Below are 19,485 nucleotides of genomic sequence, written 5' to 3'. Positions count from 1 at the left end.
TATTAGTATGCAATAAATTATTTGAATTTGAATTTACGTTGACCTATGCGCTAACGGACGGCATAATAAGACATCAATATGTAAAGTGCGATCAAACAGAGCACCGGCGCTAAAAACAGGACAGAGCGTGTATCGATGCAAAGCCTGTCGCATAAAAATTGTAAAAGATAAACATTATGTTCTATCAATCGTAAATAGGGTGTCCTACCTTCGGTATATTATCCTCAATGGAAGAAATAGCTTTGCATAAAAGACGAAATAGTACACAAAATCTACTCACAATCTATTATGAGCCTCGATAGCTTGTTGCGACTGTTCTCTAACAGAAAACCGTCGCTTGTTCGTTCCGTACGTCGCTGTTTCCACGTTCAACGGGCCCTCTGAAATTATCCAACAGTTAATTTAAAAACATGTTATGCGTATTAATTTTTTCTTGACACCAATGTTTATATTTGTTGTAAAAATTCGTTAATAATCGCAGTATATACGTGTTTAATTTTCTAGCTAAACAAAATAGAATCACGGGTTACCCAGGGTAGGAATCACGGGTTACCCAGGGTAGAATTGTTTCTTAGACATAAGTAAATTTTGGCAAATTTTAAAATGCAATTCTAATTCTTTTAGAAAATTAATGAATATTTTCCTTGGGCAAAATTTTATCTCCATTATTTTAAGTACTTCTCCTTCAAAAAAAATGTCCAGCCAGTACATTTAAACACTCATTTCCATAGGGTGTCCCCCAAGGCACCACACTGGGTCCGTCACTATTCCCAACATACAAAAGTGACTCACGTGTCAACAAGGGCCTCAGATACACCAAGTAGGGCGAAGCCTCGTTGGAAAAGGGAAAAGCGGCGCCTCCGCCCCCGCCCACCGCACACACCCACCCGCCCTCGTCCAGGGGACGGGCGTTCGCTGAAAACGATAATAATATTACAAAATAAATATAGAAATTAAATAATTTTTGATATATTGAAAAAATTGGTTGTCTGTAAAGTCGGTTTACTGACGATAGTTGAACGTGACAACGTCCGATTGTGCTTCTTTGTCGCTCGTTCCGCGCTCTCGCTTGCACTTCAAGCCTTACATGGAACGCCTCAGAGCGAGGTAACGCCACATGAGCATGGACTAATAGAATCTAAAGAGGACTGATGATTGTCATACTAGAGATCGTACCCCGTAATTTCAGCTTATTGCTAGATGGCGCTCTCATTTGAGCTTATTATTTAATTTGCAGTTTTAAAAGCGCCACCTAGTGACCAATTTTAGAACTAAGGAAACAGCAAACTATCGATTTTCAATTATTACATCTAGAGGGCGTTGTTTTAAAAACTCCGGTGTTTTTGAATTATTATTTTAGTTTTTAGGGAGCATCTAAGGAAGTGAGTACCTCTATTACGATTTCGACACCCACTACAAACATTCGACATAGTGATCACAGTAGTGTATATAATATAATTATATTATATATATTCTTTATTTTCTGTTAAAAAAATGTCTATATCTTTTTTCTTCTTAAGTATTCCCTTGTAAACAGTATTATTTATATGACCATAAAATACGGGAAAAGAAAAAAAAAAATGTGGATGTACAGCGATGATGTTAGTACTTTTAGAAACGATTAAAGTTTTTATGTAAATAAGCCGCAGTTCACGACAATAAAAATAAAACAATAGTTTTATTCAACGCTTCAAAAAAAATACTTTATCGAGTTTATACTAACGATGAACGTTAAGTTTTACATTTATTACATAGGTAATATTTTAATTTACAAGACAAATGTGAAAAGTAAATCGTAATAAACATTATAATTCAAAATAAATAACGTCGAACAATGCGTCGAACACATTCATTCAACTATGACATATGACGCAGGACGCTTGCAAGAGAGATAGATATATGTGTCAAAACAGAAACTTTTACTTTTATTTCTATTTATTCGGTATAATTACGACTTAATAGTGATAAATATGATCATTATAAATACAAATAGGAATTAACAATCACGAACACGTGACACAACTAGTATTTAACCGATTCCATACGTGGTCATACATGTTTCAAAAGAATAACTTTTACTATTATTTCAATTTATCCGGTATAATTAAGACTTAATATTGATACATATGATCATTATAAATACAAATAGGAATTAACAATATCACGAATACGTGGCACAACTAAAATTTTACCGATACCACCCGTGGTCATTCTCCTTTATGCTCTAATTGTTCGAGTATTTCTTTGATAAATACGGTTCATAGCAACGCGGTGGTGGAGCATCATAGAGTAACTTCGATAGGATTGTGGAGCATCTTAAGGAAGAGAGTACCTTTAATAAGATTTCGACACCCACTACAAACATTCGACATAGTGATCAGAGTAGTGTATATCTTTCTTTATAATATAAAAATGAATCCCAAAATGTGTTGGTAAGCGCATAACTTGAGAACGGATTAACCGATTTCGTTAATTCTTTTTTTATAATATTCCTTGAAGTTCGAGGATGGTTCTTATGTAGAGAAAACGTAAATATGTACCACGGGCGAAGCCGGGGCGGACTGCTAGTCTTATATATAAAAATGAATCGCAAAATGTGTTGGTAAGCGCATAACTCAAGAACGGCTGAACCGATTTCGATAATTCTTTTTTTATTATATTCCTTGAAGTACGAGGATGGTTTTTATGTAGAGAAAACGTAAATATCTACCACGGGCGAAGCCGGGGCGGACCGCTAGTAATATATATTATTTAAATTCTTTATTTTCTGTTAAAAAAATGTCTATATCTTTTTTCTTCTTAATTATTCCCTTGTAAAAAGTATTATTTATAAGACCATAAAATACGGGAAAAGAAAAAAAAAATGTACGGCAATGATTTGAACCAGCATCTATCGGTTTTTAAGTACGAGACTCATCAATACAGCTACGGGCACCTATACATCTTACGTTGAAATTTATGTTCTGATTGTTCGAGTAATTCTTTGACAAAAACAGTTCATAGCAACGTGGTCCATGGTCTTAGATCATTAAGTAATGGATGGAGTACGCTGGCAAATGTTCTAACTAAACTTTCTGCTGATTTTGGTGCGGGGAAGGTAACTCACACTATTGAAACACAATCACACATTCACAAAAATAATTTGTGTCACGAAAGTCGTAAAAATTTATGACCTTTTAAGCGACGAGTTTTTAAATTCAACTCTATCCCTAAGTTCATAAAGATTAAATTTGTATTTCATTCCAAGTTGTCCCGTGGGGAGTGCGGTTCAATATCGCGTTCTAAATTCAACTTTATAACTTAGATCATAAAGATTAAATTTGTATTTCTTTAATGCCTCAGCCCCCGGAATCACAGACACAATAGAAAATCTATTGTGTCGTGGGCCGTGGTCCGATCGGGCCGCTCGGTGGTCAAGGGGCTAAAAGATAGACTCGTAAGGAATGCGGTTCATTATCGCGTTTTAAATTCAACTTTATCTCTTAGTTCATAAAGATTAAATTTGTATATTTTCTTTCCATGATGACGCATCAAATACATCGACGATTATTAGAAATTGCATTTAATTAGAAATGTACGTTAAAAAAATATATACACAAATGAAAGGTTATTCCATCTTTTTTAATATTCGACATGTTTGAATTGCTTCTGCAAGGCTTGACAGTGCAATCGGCATTTTTAGCGGAGCACTCGCAGACGTCCTTTCGATGTTTTAGCCTAGGAAAACGCAGAGTGTTTGTAATCGATTACGCAAGTAGTTTTTATGAAAGCATAAGATTTTTCGATTCGAATAATCTTATACCTCGACAAAAGGGGAAACACCTGCGAGTGTTATCGATTACTTAATGATCTAAGTCCATGGTGGTCACGAAGTCACTCTCGAACAGCGATGAACGAAGTGACAAAAATAGGCGGTCCATCCTAAGGAGCGCTGGTGCAGTGAACTCCCATAAATAATTATAATAAAGTTGTGCTCATTCATTTAACAATTAATATATCTTTAATTTTAAATTAAATTTATCGTATACCTAAACTCCAATACGAATATCAAATGCCTAAATACGGAATCCAATAAGAGGTTAAGAGAAATTTTCAGTCCTTCGCGAAACAAAAGATCACGTAAACATAGGGCAATCCATTTAATAGATCATCTTCATACTTGATAGTATTATTTTTTTTATATTTTTATTGAAATTGATTCCAGAAGATAACTTTAAAAATTCATTTTGTTACTTTTATTAGTAGGTACGATCCTTATAAGTATTTTAGTGTATTCAACCAACTTAAAAAAGTGTGACTATTTTACAACAATTTGAATATGAATTGTATACAATATCGAAGCTTTTTAAGAAATGTATAAAATACTTTTTTTAAGAATTATTATCATACATAATATTATGATACCGGCAATATATTATTAAACCCGGCATTTTATGCAATTCTTAGTAAATGTATGTTATTCCGAGAAACAGTCGGAAAGAAATAAATTAAATTAATTAAATAAAAATAAAAAAAATAAAAAAAATTCAAGGTAATTTTTAAAACATAATTTTATATCTTCTTCTTATATATAAAAATGAATCGCAAAATGTGTTGGTAAGCGCATAACTCGAGAACGGCTGAACCGATTTCGATAATTCTTTTTTTATTATAACGTAAAAATTATTTTATTATAACGTTTTATTATAACGTAAAAATTGTTTTATTATAACGTAAACATGTACCACGGGCGAAGCCGGGGCGGACCGCTAGTTACAAATAATTGGAATATAAAACTTATACAGTTTACTCTTATAAAGTATCAAATATTTCAAATCACGAAAACGACAGTGCACGCACAATAATCTTTTTTTAATTCGTTTTGTTTTTGGGACGAGGAGCGATACACCCGTCCTTCCAAGAGCGCTTCAGCGCGGTCTGACGACCCGCGACTCGCGAGAGCAAAATGTATGAAGAAATCGACAAGTATTTTTAATTTAGCTAATAATTGAAATAAAATTTTGATTTAGATACAAAAAAATTATCAGAATCTATAAAGGACTATATATCCCTCAATCATTTATAGGAAGATAGATTAGGCTTTTAATTTTCTTAAAATTGTACCGTTTTAGACCCCATTTTTTTGCATTTTATGCGATCATTGTGCTGGGAAAATCGTATTTCAGCGACAATTTTGTATGACGTCGTACAATTTTTATAAGATGATCGTAGAACTGAATATATTATTATCTTTAACTAGCGGTCCGCCCCGGCTTCGCCCGTGGTACATATTTACGTTTTCTCTACATAAAAACCATGCTCGTACTTCAAGGAATATAATAAAAAAAGAATTATCGAAATCGGTTCAGCCGTTCTCGAGTTATGCGCTTACCAACACATTTTGCGATTCATTTTTATATATGTACTAGCGGTCCGCCCCGGCTTCGCCCGTGGTACATGTTTACGTTTTCTCTACATAAGAACCATCCTCGTACTTCAAGGAATATAATAAAAAAAGAATTATCGAAATCGGTTCAGCCGTTCTCGAGTTATGCGCTTACCAACACATTTTGCGATTCATTTTTATATATATGTATAAAGAAAATTTAAGATATTACTTTGTTCTCATGCTTTGAGTTAAAATTGTACCGTAAAATAGCGTTTTTTGTTAAAAATCTGTAATAGCACCCTTATTGTGGTGCTTTTTTTTTGTAATGAATTTACTACGCTACTGTATTTTCTTTGTTTTAGACTTTAGTTCAATACTTAATTAAACACCCATACAATTTTGTCACGAGTCGCCTCTGGTCAAACTAACCGTTATTAGTGTTACGTTTACTCAAAATACAAAAATGAAGAAAGTATTATTTTACGCTTATTAAATCTTTAAAACTAAAACAAAATGATGTGGAGGTAGGGAGGTGGATTTCCTCAATCGAAAAAGGGAGAGACTAGTCTACTCGACCGGCCGGCCGTAAAGGCCCCGATTATTGATGGCGGAAAGTTGTATATATGCTCTGTAGCGAAAACATTTCGCTTGCGCGATTCAGAGCAAAAAATAACATTTAAATAAAAATATTTTTTTGCGTATTATATTTTACGTATTATATTTTACGTTATAGTTTACGTTTTTTGCGTATTATATTTTACGTCAAGATACTATTTGGCACATTGATTTTTTTTGTAGCGACATCTCTTAGCTTCATTAAACCGACTTAATGCTCTAAGGCGACATCTAGTTCTTAAACGTATAAAAAAGCTTATAAAAATGCCAAATGCTACTGTGAGTGACATCTATCGACAAAATTGGGAACTGAGAAACGAGTTACGTTTTTTACTATGGCGATTGTAAGTCTTCTTGAGTAATTAGTCTATGACATGAGTCATGTTTTTTCGTGCGTGTAGCCGGCTCTATCGAATTATAGGACGTTGTCACGTCAAAAATAAATATAGAAATCAAAATAATTTTTGATTGATTGCAAAAATGGTAAAAATAAACTGTTTTATGTCGTTATTGGAGAATTAAGTCGGCTGCTAAATAATTAAATTGACAACAGAAAACGGAAAACAAGAATGTTTAAAATTTGGTGTGAGCTTGAAAAAAACATACAAAATTCAGTTCGTAAAACAAGTAAAATAGTAATCGAGATTTGTAATATGCAGAAATTGTTATGTACCGTAATTGGACTATTTACCAAAAGACACAAATAAACATGTTTTTTAGGCAATTCCTAGTCTAAATAATTATAAAAGATATAATTATATATTTTATTATATTAAAAAAAACTTACGTATATTAATAGTCTGCACCCATTCCCCAGTTTCGATGTCGTACACGTCTATATGTGACGCGGTAAATATCAACAGGTGAGTGTCGTTCACCGCTGAAAGATTTAAAGTTAATAATAATGAATTTGTGATTTGTAATTCTTGCGTTCTATCGGAAATTTTTCTATAATTTTTTTTTGTGTTAATGTGTTAATTTTATTTATTTTTAAATTAAACAAATAATTGTAGTAGATAACAATGATAAAATTGTATGTTTCGATAGCATCGTCTTTGTAACCGTGTTCCAGAAGCATGGTCTGTGTGACCGTGTTCCAGAAACATGTACCTACTATTCTTTTTCTTTGTGTATGTGTGTGTGTGTGTGTTAAATAAAGGATTGTATTGTATCTATACTAATATTATAAAGCTGAAGAGTTTGTTTGAACGCGCTAATCTCAGGAACTACTGGTCCGATTTGAAAAATTCTTTCAGTGTTAGATAGCCTATTTATTGGGGCTATAGGCTATATTATATCTTTACGCTAAGACCAACAGGAGCGGAGTCACGCGGGTGAAATCGAGGGGAGTAGCTAGTGGGTGTGTGCGTGCTGGGTGTGTGTGTGCGGGCCGCGGGGTGTGTGCGGAGTGTATGTGTGCGGGGTGTATGTGTGCGGGGTGTGTGTGCGGGGTGTGTGTGCGGGGTGTGTGTGCGGGGTGTGTGTGTACTGGGTGTGTGTGTGTGCGGGGTGTGTGTGCGGGGTGTGTGTGTGTGTGTGTGTGTGTGGGCACGCACCGTGGTGCAGCGGGTGCGCCGTGTACATGAGCTCCGCGTCGCGCGCCCGCAGGCCGGCGCGGTCCACGTACAGCGCGAGCGCCGCGAACACGAGCAGCCAGTCCGCGCCCGCGGGCCGCGCGCACAGCGGCCGCGCGCCCGAGTGCGACAGGAACACGCTCACCTGGTTCTCGGGGTGCACCAGCGCTGCGCACAACAACAACACGTCAATGTACACAAACAAACAAAACAATATGCGTACTGCACGCACGCAAGCACGTACGTATACACGTACGTGCGTGCGTGCGTATATAACTGCTAAGTGCGCATTACAAGTGAATTACATGTTATTTTTTTTTATGTTATATTTCGCAGTTATATTTTCTTTTATGGCGCATCTACATATATAACCGGCAGCCGCCGGTAAACCGGCGGCTGCCACTTCGTATCGAAGCCGCAAGCAAACTGCCGCCAGCAACCAAAAGCCGCACGTGCCGCAGATAAAAGATGCAAATGCCGGCGGCAGAGCCGCCGGCCATGCCACCGGCCGTGCCGCCGGGCATATGTAGATGCACCATAAACAAGCAGCACGCATGTGTGCATAAAAACATACGTGTGCATAACTCGATGCCCATCACAGATAATGCGGCGAATCAAAACGTGTGCACGGCATATGCACGTCACACTGCCTCTACTTTCTCACGACTTACGTATATGTGCGTGTATGTGTATGTATGTGTATATGTATACGTGCACGTACACGTGTATATGCACGTATTTACGTACGTCTGTGTTTCAATGACTTTTTCTAAAGTTACACAAGTTATCCTAAGTTACCAGTATAGGATTATTTAATAGTACAAAAGTTGACATCAACTTCCTTAGTTTGTTTGCATATAAAAACGTTTTGCATAAAAATTATACTGATAAGAATAATGTTTTCTGATTAGAATTTACACTACGATTATCTTGCTATGCATGCTAATTATGTCACATACTCAAAATATATTATAAATATAAGATGTACATCTGTTGGCAAATCAAATAAATTAAATAAATAAATAAAGTGTGTGTGTACTCACAAACAGCCGGTCTATCCAAGTCAGCACGCAGTGTGTGTGCAACCAGCCCCCCACGATAACCGAGTATAAGTCTTCCGCGGCACAGTTGCACACTTAGTACGGGCGCGGCGGCTCGTAGTTCGGCCACGCGGTACCGTCGCGCAGCGGTGCGTGTAATCTCATATACAAGCACCACCCATGAGTTCTGTATAATACAGGTTGACACGTGTTAGGAAATAACATAACGTACAGTTATTATTGCACACAAGTACAATACAGTTTAATAAAAAATAAAGTATAAGTAAGATGACACGCTAACCGCATATTCCGACGACACAAACAAAAGTTACAACAAAAATGAATGCCAAAAGTCTTGCAATTTATTAAAGTTCGTCAAGAGATATGTACGAATATTTGTAAATAAATCCACACACTGCTGAACCAATTTTATTGAAACATGTCACAATAACAAGTCTTAACCTTCTACTCATAAAACATATGCCAACAGTTTCATTTTACAACAATTTAGCAATTTTTTTTACATTAATCTTTCACAATTAGCTATGTATCCGTCTACCCACCTGCCGTTTACACACGACCGCGAACCCGTAAGCAGACCCGCTCAGTTCCCCCACCGCTACATCGACGGCTCCTTTCGCTTCTGCGAGTTTCACACTTTCCGCTTCAGGACATTCCAACGCTCGTATCGGTACGAGCCGCACGTGTCTCCCGCGACCTGCTATCACCACTGTGGAAAATAACAAAAAAAAAACATTATAAATTATGTTTCTATCGTGAGTGATATGCGCATTATTTCGTACCGTGACCGCGGCAGATCGGTAGTATTGCACGCCTCATAAGCGAAGCGTTGAGGTGGGTACTACTGTCACTTCGCGCAAAACATCTGATTTTTCAAACTTAAAATGTCTTTATGTATCATACATTGCACTTGTAAGATAATACATACACACACATATTAAGAAAAAACACTATTTTTAACGTTCATGATATTTTTGATGTCATTTTTGTTATTTAAACTAGTTAAAAAACAGTTTAAAAAAGTTCTGTCTTGGACGTCCGTGTGTCTGTATGTGCGGATCCTTTTTCTTGTTAACACGATAGCGACCGAAATACTTTACTAATCGAGTCTTTTTTTTTCTCTTACGCTTGAGTATGCTCAGGAATAGAACCCTTTCATTTTTCAGGGTCTGATTCGATGTGGTTTAATTGTTATTAAATAAACAAAAATAATAATTAATAAATATTTATTAAAAAAAAATTATGAGGCGTGCACTTTTGGATTTTCCAAATTATTTTTCAACTTGTATTGTGTGCAAGTATCTATTCCAGAAGCATGTTCGTTAGAGTAACCGGGTTTTAGAAGCAATTTTAATCTGTGTGATTGTATTCAATAAAAACAATATGTGACCGTGTTCCAGATTCACGACCTATGTAACCATGTTTCAGATTCACGACCAATGTGACCACGTTCCATAATCACGACATTATGTGTGACCACGTTCCATAATCACGATATTATGTGTGACCACGTTCCATAATGTGTGACCATGTTCCATAACCACGACATTATGTGTAACCACGTTCCATAATCACGACATTATGTGTGACCACGTTCCATAATCACGACATTATGTGTGACCACGTTCCATAATCACGATATTATGTGTGACCACGTTCCATAATGTGTGACCATGTTCCATAACCACGACATTATGTGTAACCACGTTCCATAATCACGATATTATGTGTGACCACGTTCCATAACCACGACATAATGTGTGACCACGTTCCATAATCACGACATTATGTGTGACCACGTTCCATAACCACGACATTATGTGTGACCACGTTTCATAATCACGACATTGTGTGACCACGTTCCATAATCACGATATAATGTGCGACCAAGTTCCATAACCACGACATTATGTGTGACCACGTTCCATAATCACGACATTATGTGTGACCACGTTCCATAATCACGATATAATGTGCGACCACGTTCTATAAATGCAATCCATGTGACCGCTGCAGGTCGAGCAGCGTGCTCGCTTTTGCACTTGCACGTTGCACTTGCTCACCGAGCAGGTGCTCGCTGGGCACGTAGAGCGCGCGCGCGACGGGCGCGTGGCTGCGGCGCGGCAGCAGCTCGCGGCGCTCCAGGTCGAGCAGCGCGAGCCCGAAGTCCCCGCCCAGGCACAGCCGGCCGCGCTCCACCACGCACGCGCACTGCACGCCGCGCACGCCGGCCCACGAGGACGCGTCCAGAAGTGCCGCCGCGCTGTACACCTGCAAAAAGCAGCACGACCCACATTAAACACAATTATGGCAATGGCAGAACACGACCAGCAGGCAAAAGAAAACGCACACACGTCAGATACAACAACAGTGCGACCGCGATGTAAACTTGAGCATGAGCAACACATCCCAAAAACAATTCGATGTGTCAATGACCATATGAAACTTTCATTTTTTCCATCCAAATTAAATATTCGTAAAATTAAAATAAAATCAATTAAAAACTGTATGCTTCCCCACTAATTGAAAGCAAATTTAACTTAAACTAAATCTAAATCACTAAAAATACATAACTTACACATTTATCCGGCAAGTTGTTCCTTTTCAATATCCTATGCAGTTCACTTAACGCGACCACCCACTTCGTCTTTTCCGACTCCGATTCCGCCAACATGAGTGTATGGTAACGTTTGCCGCCTTCTAATTGCGACGTTGATATCTGTAAAAATCACTTGTTTTACAATAATGAAGATTAGAAATAGCAACGGGCCTAGTATAGATCCTTGTGGCACCCCAATCATTATCCCATCCGAAAATATCTATGACACATAACTAAATGTCTGTAAATGCCTAAGAAATGTTAAATTAACAGTATAAAGCTATGTTTAAATTTATTTTAATGATAATTAAGATTTTATAATACCTTTACAAGATGAACATCTTTTCAAACGCTTACCTTATGACAATACTTTAAATAAAATTTTTTTATCAAAATACTTGGAAACTTTATTTAGTAAAACAAATACTTCTCTTCTACTACAATTAAGAAAACTATTGCCTTAAAACATTGTCAAAGTATATTTTTACCACCAAAAACGATTTAACTACGTATCAATAAAGATACAAACTAACCCTAAATATACACGGTATGTCGCGTTTGCTCGCGTGTATCACGTCAGAGTCCTTCACCGACGTGACACTGAACTCCGGGTCGCGCATGTCCAGCACTTGACTGACGCACACTGATGGTAACGCGTTTCTGAAAGTTAAAAAAAAAATATTTTTTTTTTTAGAAATAGAAAAACATTCGACCACGAGGTGGAATTCGAAACCGCTAAAATAATCGAAATTGTAAAAAATGCTATGATGAAACCTGAAAATTATAAATTCACATCAGAAAAAAAAACTTTATTCTTATAATGTAAAGGCCTTACCTGTGTGTACCTTGTGTAACACAAATATGACTAATTATGTAATTGTAGGTACTTCTAGAAAAATAACTATATGATTTGAAATAAAACTTACCTATCTTGCGATATGTCGTAAAGGAACAGTTTGAAATCACAGACGACAACAAATTGCCGCATCCATCCCTTTTTGACACCGCCTGGTTTTGGCACCTATAAAAATATTATTGAATTTTATTAAAATTGCAATATTAAAGTTTTACTTTGATAATTGTTTTAAGAAAGGGAGCAATATAAAGGCCAATATTACAGGGTAGCTTTTCAATAATAAATATTTGTTACGTATGTAAGCGTAATAGTCAGCGCCTGCTTACACTTTGAACGTTGTTGAAACAAAATACTTGATGTATTTTGATAAATAATAAAACAATTTATTTTAACTTTACCTTATCGTGCCTTTTCGATGTCAATTTGTGAATCATGTGTCTGATTGTCTGATATGGCTGTTATGTACCACCAGCAATGTAGTACACACTAGCCAGAGTCGGAAATAAAATACACAAAAACGCTCTGACCGTATATTTGCGGAGGATGCGGAACTACAGTACCATTTTGCTTATATCTAATTACAAAAGAATAACATAAGCGCGATTTAAAAACACGGCTTCTACAACTAGCGTCATCTATTATCGAATGATGGAACTAAACAATACTAAAACTTATACTATTAAACCAACGGTTTAGACATACCGCCCGCCAAGGACGAATAGTCCTTCACAATATATAAAAAAAATACAACTTTGCAAAAAGATACAGCAATACATAGAAGCAAATACATTTCTTTAAACTAATACTTATTCTTTACTTACGTCTAACATAATACATATATATTTTCTTTTTTACATTTATGTTTCTCTAACGGGCAACACACATAGTTTCGAAGTCGGTCTTTGTATGTGAGAACCCCTATATCTCAACGTGACAACACGTGTCACCTTATCCTTACCCGGAGGTAAGTCCACCACCACTCCGTACATCCATTTCGCAGGAGGCAAATTGTCTTCCCTAAGACCACGTCTCCTACCCTGATGCCGGGGACCTTACCTTCGGAAAAAATTGGGTAAGACACTCCTGGGACCAATGCTTCCAAAAATGCTGGATCATCCTTTGTGTTAACCGCCAAAGACTTAGAAGCACCTACAAAATTGGTGCCGTTGTCACTCCACAACTGAATACAACGGCCTCGTCTAGCAACAAAACGTTTGAAAGCTGCCAAAAAACCTTCTGAAGTAAGATCGGAAACTGCTTCTATATGAACGGCTCTTGTGGCCATGCGAACAAAGAGACAAATATATCCTTTATAGGATTTATGGCCACGACCCTTATAATTCCTAATTCATCTATTAATGGATTTAAATTGTCAATTTTACTCTTTTTAATGATGTTTTTATGCTTCAGATTCTTCATTTCTTCAGGGTACCAAGTAAGCTGATGCTGACGGATACAACACATGGTGGCATCTCGGAGCTCTTCAGCTGAAAGGTAAGGTAGAAATTTCGTACGAGTTTCAACGGGATCCTTCAATTTCAGGTATCTTCTGCAGTATGCGACTACTCTCACCAGCTTCGTAAAAGATGAAAATTCTAAAAATATATCTATATCTTCACAGTTCTCCTTAGTTGCAGCATGTACTTTAATCTTTCTTTCTTCCAGGTCAGTTTTAGTGCATATGGAAAGCGGTTTACCATACTGAATATCAATCTTACTTAACCAATCCGGACCATACTTCCACAAATTATTCTCAACTAGCTCAGAAGGTAGTATTCCACGAGACGCGCAGTCAGCGGGATTTTCTTTGGACTGTATATACGACCACTTACAAGGTTCTAAATGCTTTAGAATTTCAGAAGTCCGGTTGGCTATGAATGTTTTCCACCGACTGGGATGGTCACTAAGCCACGCTAGGACGATGGTGGAATCCGTCCAAGCATGCAACTGTGAAATTGGTATGTTCAAAACTTCAGCTACTTCAACTAACAATTTAGTTACCAACACCACACCGCAGAGTTCCAGTCGAGGTATGGAGATTTGCTTGATCGGGGCAACTTTAGTTTTTGCAGCTACCAGGTGAGTTTTAATTTGTTTATCTTCAGAAACGCAACAAATATAAACCACAGCAGCATAGGCGGCATGTGAAGCGTCACTAAACCCATGTAACTCCACAACTGTATCTTTGCTTCGTGTTTGCACCCATCGCGGTATTTGGAAATTTGTTAGCTGAAATAATTCCTCACGGTAAGTTATCCATTCACTAATAAGTTCAGACGGTAATCTATCATCCCATCCAAATCCAGTCATCCATAATTTTTGTATAAATATTTTTGCAGTGATGATGCATGGAGCGATCCAACCAAGCGGATCGTACAGTCGACAAATTTCTGCTATAATTTCTCTTTTGGTTGCAGGAAGCGACGCTGATAAAAACTGAACTCTATAACTAAAGTCATCGGTACGGCGGTTCCAAAAGAGACCTACTACTTTAGTCACGTCATCCTCCTTAAGTTCCCTGTCCTGTTCTATATTTCCTTCAAAACCTTCCATCACCTCCATGCTATTACTACTCCATTTCTGTAGCCTAAAACCTCCTTTACTTAACAATTCAGTCATTTCTTCATACAATCGTAATGCTTCTTTTTCAGAATCACACCCGGTTAACAGATCATCCATGTAAAAGTCCGTTTTTAGTCTTGCAGCAGCTAGTGGATAGCTCCCACCCTCATCGACTGCAAGCTGTTGGAGAGCTTTGACCGCTAAATAAGGTGCACTGGAAGTGCCAAAGGTAACGGTAAGTAGACGATAATCTTGGATTTCGTTATTGTCGTCTCTCCACACGATTCGGTGATAATCTGTATGTTCGCTTTTCAGCTTTACTTGCCTATACATCTTTATGATGTCGGCTATTAGGCATATCGGGTGGAGACGCCATCTCATGATTATATGACGTAATTCTGGTTGTAGTCTTGGGCCAACCATCAGGGTATCATTTAACGACATACCATTAGCACTTCTATCTGACGCATTGAATACTACTCGCGTCTTAGTAGTGCCTTTGTCTGGTCTGACTACTGCATGATGCGGTAACCATACCGAACGTCTCCGCGTCTCTTCCGAGTCTTCCTGTACTTTTTCCATATGACCCAGCAATAAATATTCCTTCAACACTTGCGAATAATTATTCTTGAGTTCGGTGTTCTTAAATCTTTTCTCTAAACTCAGCCTTTGCAACGCTACACTTCGTGTATCTCCAAATTCATGCTTTACTTCGGGGCGGAAAGGTAAGTTAACAATATATCTTCCCTCCTTGTCTCTCTTAGTTGTCCTCTCAAAAATATCTTCACACGCCTTTTCTTCGATTGTCATTATTTTATTGCTTGCCAAACATGGCTCTGATTCTATTTCCCAAAACTTTTTTAGTAATTCATCTTCATTGCATCCAGCGTGCATGATGACGATCACTCTCGGTTGTTGGTGCGTTCCCGAATCTAACATTTCTGATTGAATGTGCCCAGATAATATCCACCCTAAATGCGTTTTCTGTGCTAACGGACATCCAGGGGGACCCTTTATCATGCCGTCCTCCAGTACCTGGGCATACACCTCCGCACCAAGCAACAAATCAATTTTGTTTGGGACTTCATATTTTGGATCAGCCAATTGCAAGTGTGAAAGCTCTGGCCACAACCGCAGATTGACTCTCCTTGGTGGAAGAAAAGATGTAAACTTACCGAGAACGTGCGCTTTAACGACCATGGTAAGCTTGGGATTATAAATTGATCTGATTTTTACTTCTACCATAAATCTTGACGCTAAAGAATCTTCCTGACCTCCAACTCCAGAAATACAAACCTTATTTGGAATTTTCTTTAGCCCAAGCGCCTGGACCGTGGATTCTGTGATGAGAGAAACCATTGAGCCTTGATCCAATAAACATCGCAAATTAAAATTAGCCTTACCTGTATTTGACTCCGCTTCCACAACTGCAGTAGCTAAAAGAACTTGACTACGGACATTCGAGAAACACGTAACAACATCGCGTTCAGATGTGGTGGCTGAAGAGGCAACCACATTCTTTTGATGGGACTCAACATTTTTAGATTCTTCGGGATGAAGCAATGGATGATGTTTACGCTTACAAACCTTGCATCTGGTGGATTGGCGACAGGAAAATACGGAGTGGCTGCTACTAAAACAATTCAAACATAAGCGACTATTTTGTACAAATTTATGTCTCACATCATAGTCCGACTTCGCAAACTCCTTACAATTATATAATTTATGAATTGCCTCCTTACAATACGGACACTTCGCTACATAAGACTGACCAGACTCAATACTATCCGTCAAAGTATAATTGTTTACAGGTAATTTTATGACAGATTTTTCTTGATACTCTCTTGACTCACTTGACTTACTTGACTTTACCACGGACCGGCTATTTCCATTTAATTCAATCAAAGCATCTTTCAATTCAGTTTTGTAATCTATATATAGTTCTTCGGTCTCAATATATATAGAATTTTTAATATAACTAGAAGAGTCTAACTCCCTCTTAGAAATCTCGCTGATTATTTGGCGATGAGTATCGCGAAATGATTGCCACTGATTTTCTAAATATTCTAAACGAGTTTCAACATACGAAACAGTAATTCTTTCCTTAGGGAATTTTTTAAAATTTACTTTATTTTTAGAGATAAGCTCTTTACTATTTTCTTGAATTCTATTAAATACTTCCATTATAATATTTTAGAGACTTCACAACAATAAGAATATACTTTATACTCTAAAACTTAAGTAAATAAATTTAACTTAATGTTTAAATTGCATAAAACAAAGCTAACTCAAATGTGTAAACTGTCTCCCCAACTCTAAAATATTACAAGTGGTAAATACTTATACAAGTGTCTATTCAATACAACGAACAAAAACTAAGTCAATATAAACATTGAAAATATTCTAAGTCCATAAATCTTCGTTAAAAAACTAAGTCAATGTAAATATTGAAAATATTCTAAGTTCATGTAAACAATGCAAATTTCTCTAAGTGTTTAAAGTAACTTCAGTTCAATTTGGGCATGGATTCCCCGTTGCTTCACTTTATTTTCTTGGACTTAATGTCCAATATTGATTAATTAAACTTCAAAGTACTCACTGTTTCACTTCACTCACTACTTGGTAGTCCTTCTCCCTTGCACCTGTACTCCGTAGTCGGTTGACGTCACGGATGTTCTCCCTCTCGCTCGCTCCACTGGCCGCTGACGTCCCGGATGTTCTCCCTCTCGCTCGCTCCGCTCGCCGCTGACGTCACGGTTCTTCTCCCTCTCGCTCGCTCCGCTGGCCGCTGACGTCACGGTTGTCGCCCTCTCGCTCACTCCGCAGGCCGCTGACGTCACGGATGTCGCCCTCTCGCTCACTCCGCAGGCCGCTGACGTCACGGTTCTTCTCCCTCTCGCTCGCTCCGCTGGCCGCTGACGTCACGGTTGTCGCCCTCTCGCTCACTCCGCAGGCCGCTGACGTCACGGATCTTCTCCCTCTCGCTCGCTCCGCTGGCCGCTGACGTCACGGTTGTCGCCCTCTCGCTCACTCCGCAGGCCGCTGACGTCACGGATCTTCTCCCTCTCGCTCGCTCCGCTGGCCGCTGACGTCACGGTTGTCGCCTTCTCGCTCACTCCGCAGGCCGCTGACGTCACGGATCTTCTCCCTCTCGCTCGCTCCGCTGGCCGCTGACGTCACGGTTGTCTCCCTCTCGCTCGCTCCGCAGGCCGCTGACGTCACGGATCTTCTCCCTCTCGCTCGCTCCGCTGGCCGCTGACGTCCCGGTTGTCTCCCTCTCGCTCGCTCCGCTGGCCGATGACGTCACGGTTGTCTCCCTCTCGCTCGCTCCGCAGGCCGCTGACGTCACGGTTCTTCTCCCTCTCGCTCGCTCCGCTGGCCGATGACGTCACGGTTGTTGTACCTCTCGCTCGCTCCGCAGGCCGCTGACGTCACGGTTCTTCTCCCTCTCGCTCGCTCCGCTGGCCGATGACGTCCCGGTTGCTTCTCTCTCGCTCCCTCCGATGGCTGCTGGCGTCCCGGCTGCTCTTCCTCTCGCTCCCTCCAATGGCCGCTGACGTCACCACCTGGTCTCCAATATTCGGCTCGCAGGACCAAATGTTATGTACCACCAGCAATGTAGTACACACTAGCCAGAGTCGGAAATAAAATACACAAAAACGCTCTGACCGTATATTTGCGGAGGATGCGGAACTACAGTACCATTTTGCTTATATCTAATTACAAAAGAATAACATAAGCGCGATTTAAAAACACGGCTTCTACAACTAGCGTCATCTATTATCGAATGATGGAACTAAACAATACTAAAACTTATACTATTAAACCAACGGTTTAGACAATGGCACTTTAACGTGTCTGATTGTTAGATTTGGAGCTTTACTTTAACGTGTCTAATTGTATATGGTAGTATATTAAGATTTGTAGTAGTGATGTGTTGTGATGATGTGATATAGTGGTGATCATTCTTTGTTGTTATACGTATAGTATAACGCATACTGAACTGAAATGTCACTTGAATGCGGTGCTCTGCCACGTCCCACCGGTTTAACGCACGCGGCAACCTAAATACTATTACTACTGGTACCTTGACGTATCCCTCGTACGCGATGTCCTGCCGTATCACGCTGGTCACGCCAGTTAAACGCACGCGGCAACCTAAACACTATTACTACTGGCACCTTGACGTATCCCTCGTACGCGATGTCCTGCCGTATCACGCTGGTCACGCCAGTTAAACGCACGCGGCAACCTAAACACTATTACTAGTGGTACCTTGACGTAGCCCTCGTAGGCGGTGCCCTGGCCGCGCGCCGGGTCGATGCCGAGCGGGCGGCGGCAGCGCTCGGCGGGCAGCGGGCAGCGCGGCGCCACGCGCGCGCAGCACGCCGTGTGCACGGCCACGCCGCAGCGCTCGCACACCACGCACTACTGGTACCTTGACGTAGCCCTCGTAGGCGGTGCCCTGGCCGCGCGCCGGGTCGATGCCGAGCGGGCGGCGGCAGCGCTCGGCGGGCAGCGGGCAGCGCGGCGCCACGCGCGCGCAGCACGCCGTGTGCACGGCCACGCCGCAGCGCTCGCACACCACGCACTACTGGTACCTTGACGTAGCCCTCGTAGGCGGTGCCCTGGCCGCGCGCCGGGTCGATGCCGAGCGGGCGGCGGCAGCGCTCGGCGGGCAGCGGGCAGCGCGGCGCCACGCGCGCGCAGCACGCCGTGTGCACGGCCACGCCGCAGCGCTCGCACACCACGCACTACTGGTACCTTGACGTAGCCCTCGTAGGCGGTGCCCTGGCCGCGCGCCGGGTCGATGCCGAGCGGGCGGCGGCAGCGCTCGGCGGGCAGCGGGC

General features: G+C 40.0%; 2 protein-coding genes across 2 annotated transcripts in view; both read right to left on the bottom strand.

The window, feature by feature from the left end:
- Positions 1–19,485, bottom strand: part of gek (serine/threonine-protein kinase gek) — an 85,879-nt gene that overhangs the window by 14,762 nt on the left and 51,632 nt on the right. Inside the window, exons 32-41 of the mRNA XM_090117224.1 lie at positions 12,144–12,238; positions 11,751–11,877; positions 11,197–11,337; positions 10,682–10,889; positions 9,161–9,327; positions 8,601–8,784; positions 7,540–7,725; positions 6,771–6,863; positions 793–915; positions 281–380 (exon numbers count right to left, since the gene is read on the bottom strand). Of these exons, the coding sequence (XP_089973350.1) occupies positions 281–380; positions 793–915; positions 6,771–6,863; positions 7,540–7,725; positions 8,601–8,784; positions 9,161–9,327; positions 10,682–10,889; positions 11,197–11,337; positions 11,751–11,877; positions 12,144–12,238 (1,424 nt within the window). The remainder of the gene's footprint in view (positions 1–280; positions 381–792; positions 916–6,770; positions 6,864–7,539; positions 7,726–8,600; positions 8,785–9,160; positions 9,328–10,681; positions 10,890–11,196; positions 11,338–11,750; positions 11,878–12,143; positions 12,239–19,485) is intronic.
- LOC149896790 (uncharacterized) lies at positions 13,334–18,469 on the bottom strand. Its single transcript, XM_090117047.1, has 2 exons — positions 18,039–18,469; positions 13,334–17,952 (listed from the first exon to the last, which is right to left on the bottom strand). Exon 2 carries the CDS (start codon positions 16,817–16,819, stop codon positions 13,334–13,336), a length of 3,486 nt encoding a protein of 1,161 aa, XP_089973173.1. The 5' UTR covers positions 16,820–17,952; positions 18,039–18,469.

The sequence above is a fragment of the Colias eurytheme genome, chromosome 27 (assembly GCF_061535395.1).
Source record: "Colias eurytheme isolate Ceu_HAF_F1 chromosome 27, ilColEury1 Martin Lab GWU primary, whole genome shotgun sequence".
Classification (NCBI taxonomy): Eukaryota; Metazoa; Arthropoda; class Insecta; order Lepidoptera; family Pieridae; genus Colias; species Colias eurytheme.
Note: the sequence above shows the minus strand (reverse complement) of the source record. Positions and strands in the feature narration are given on the sequence as shown.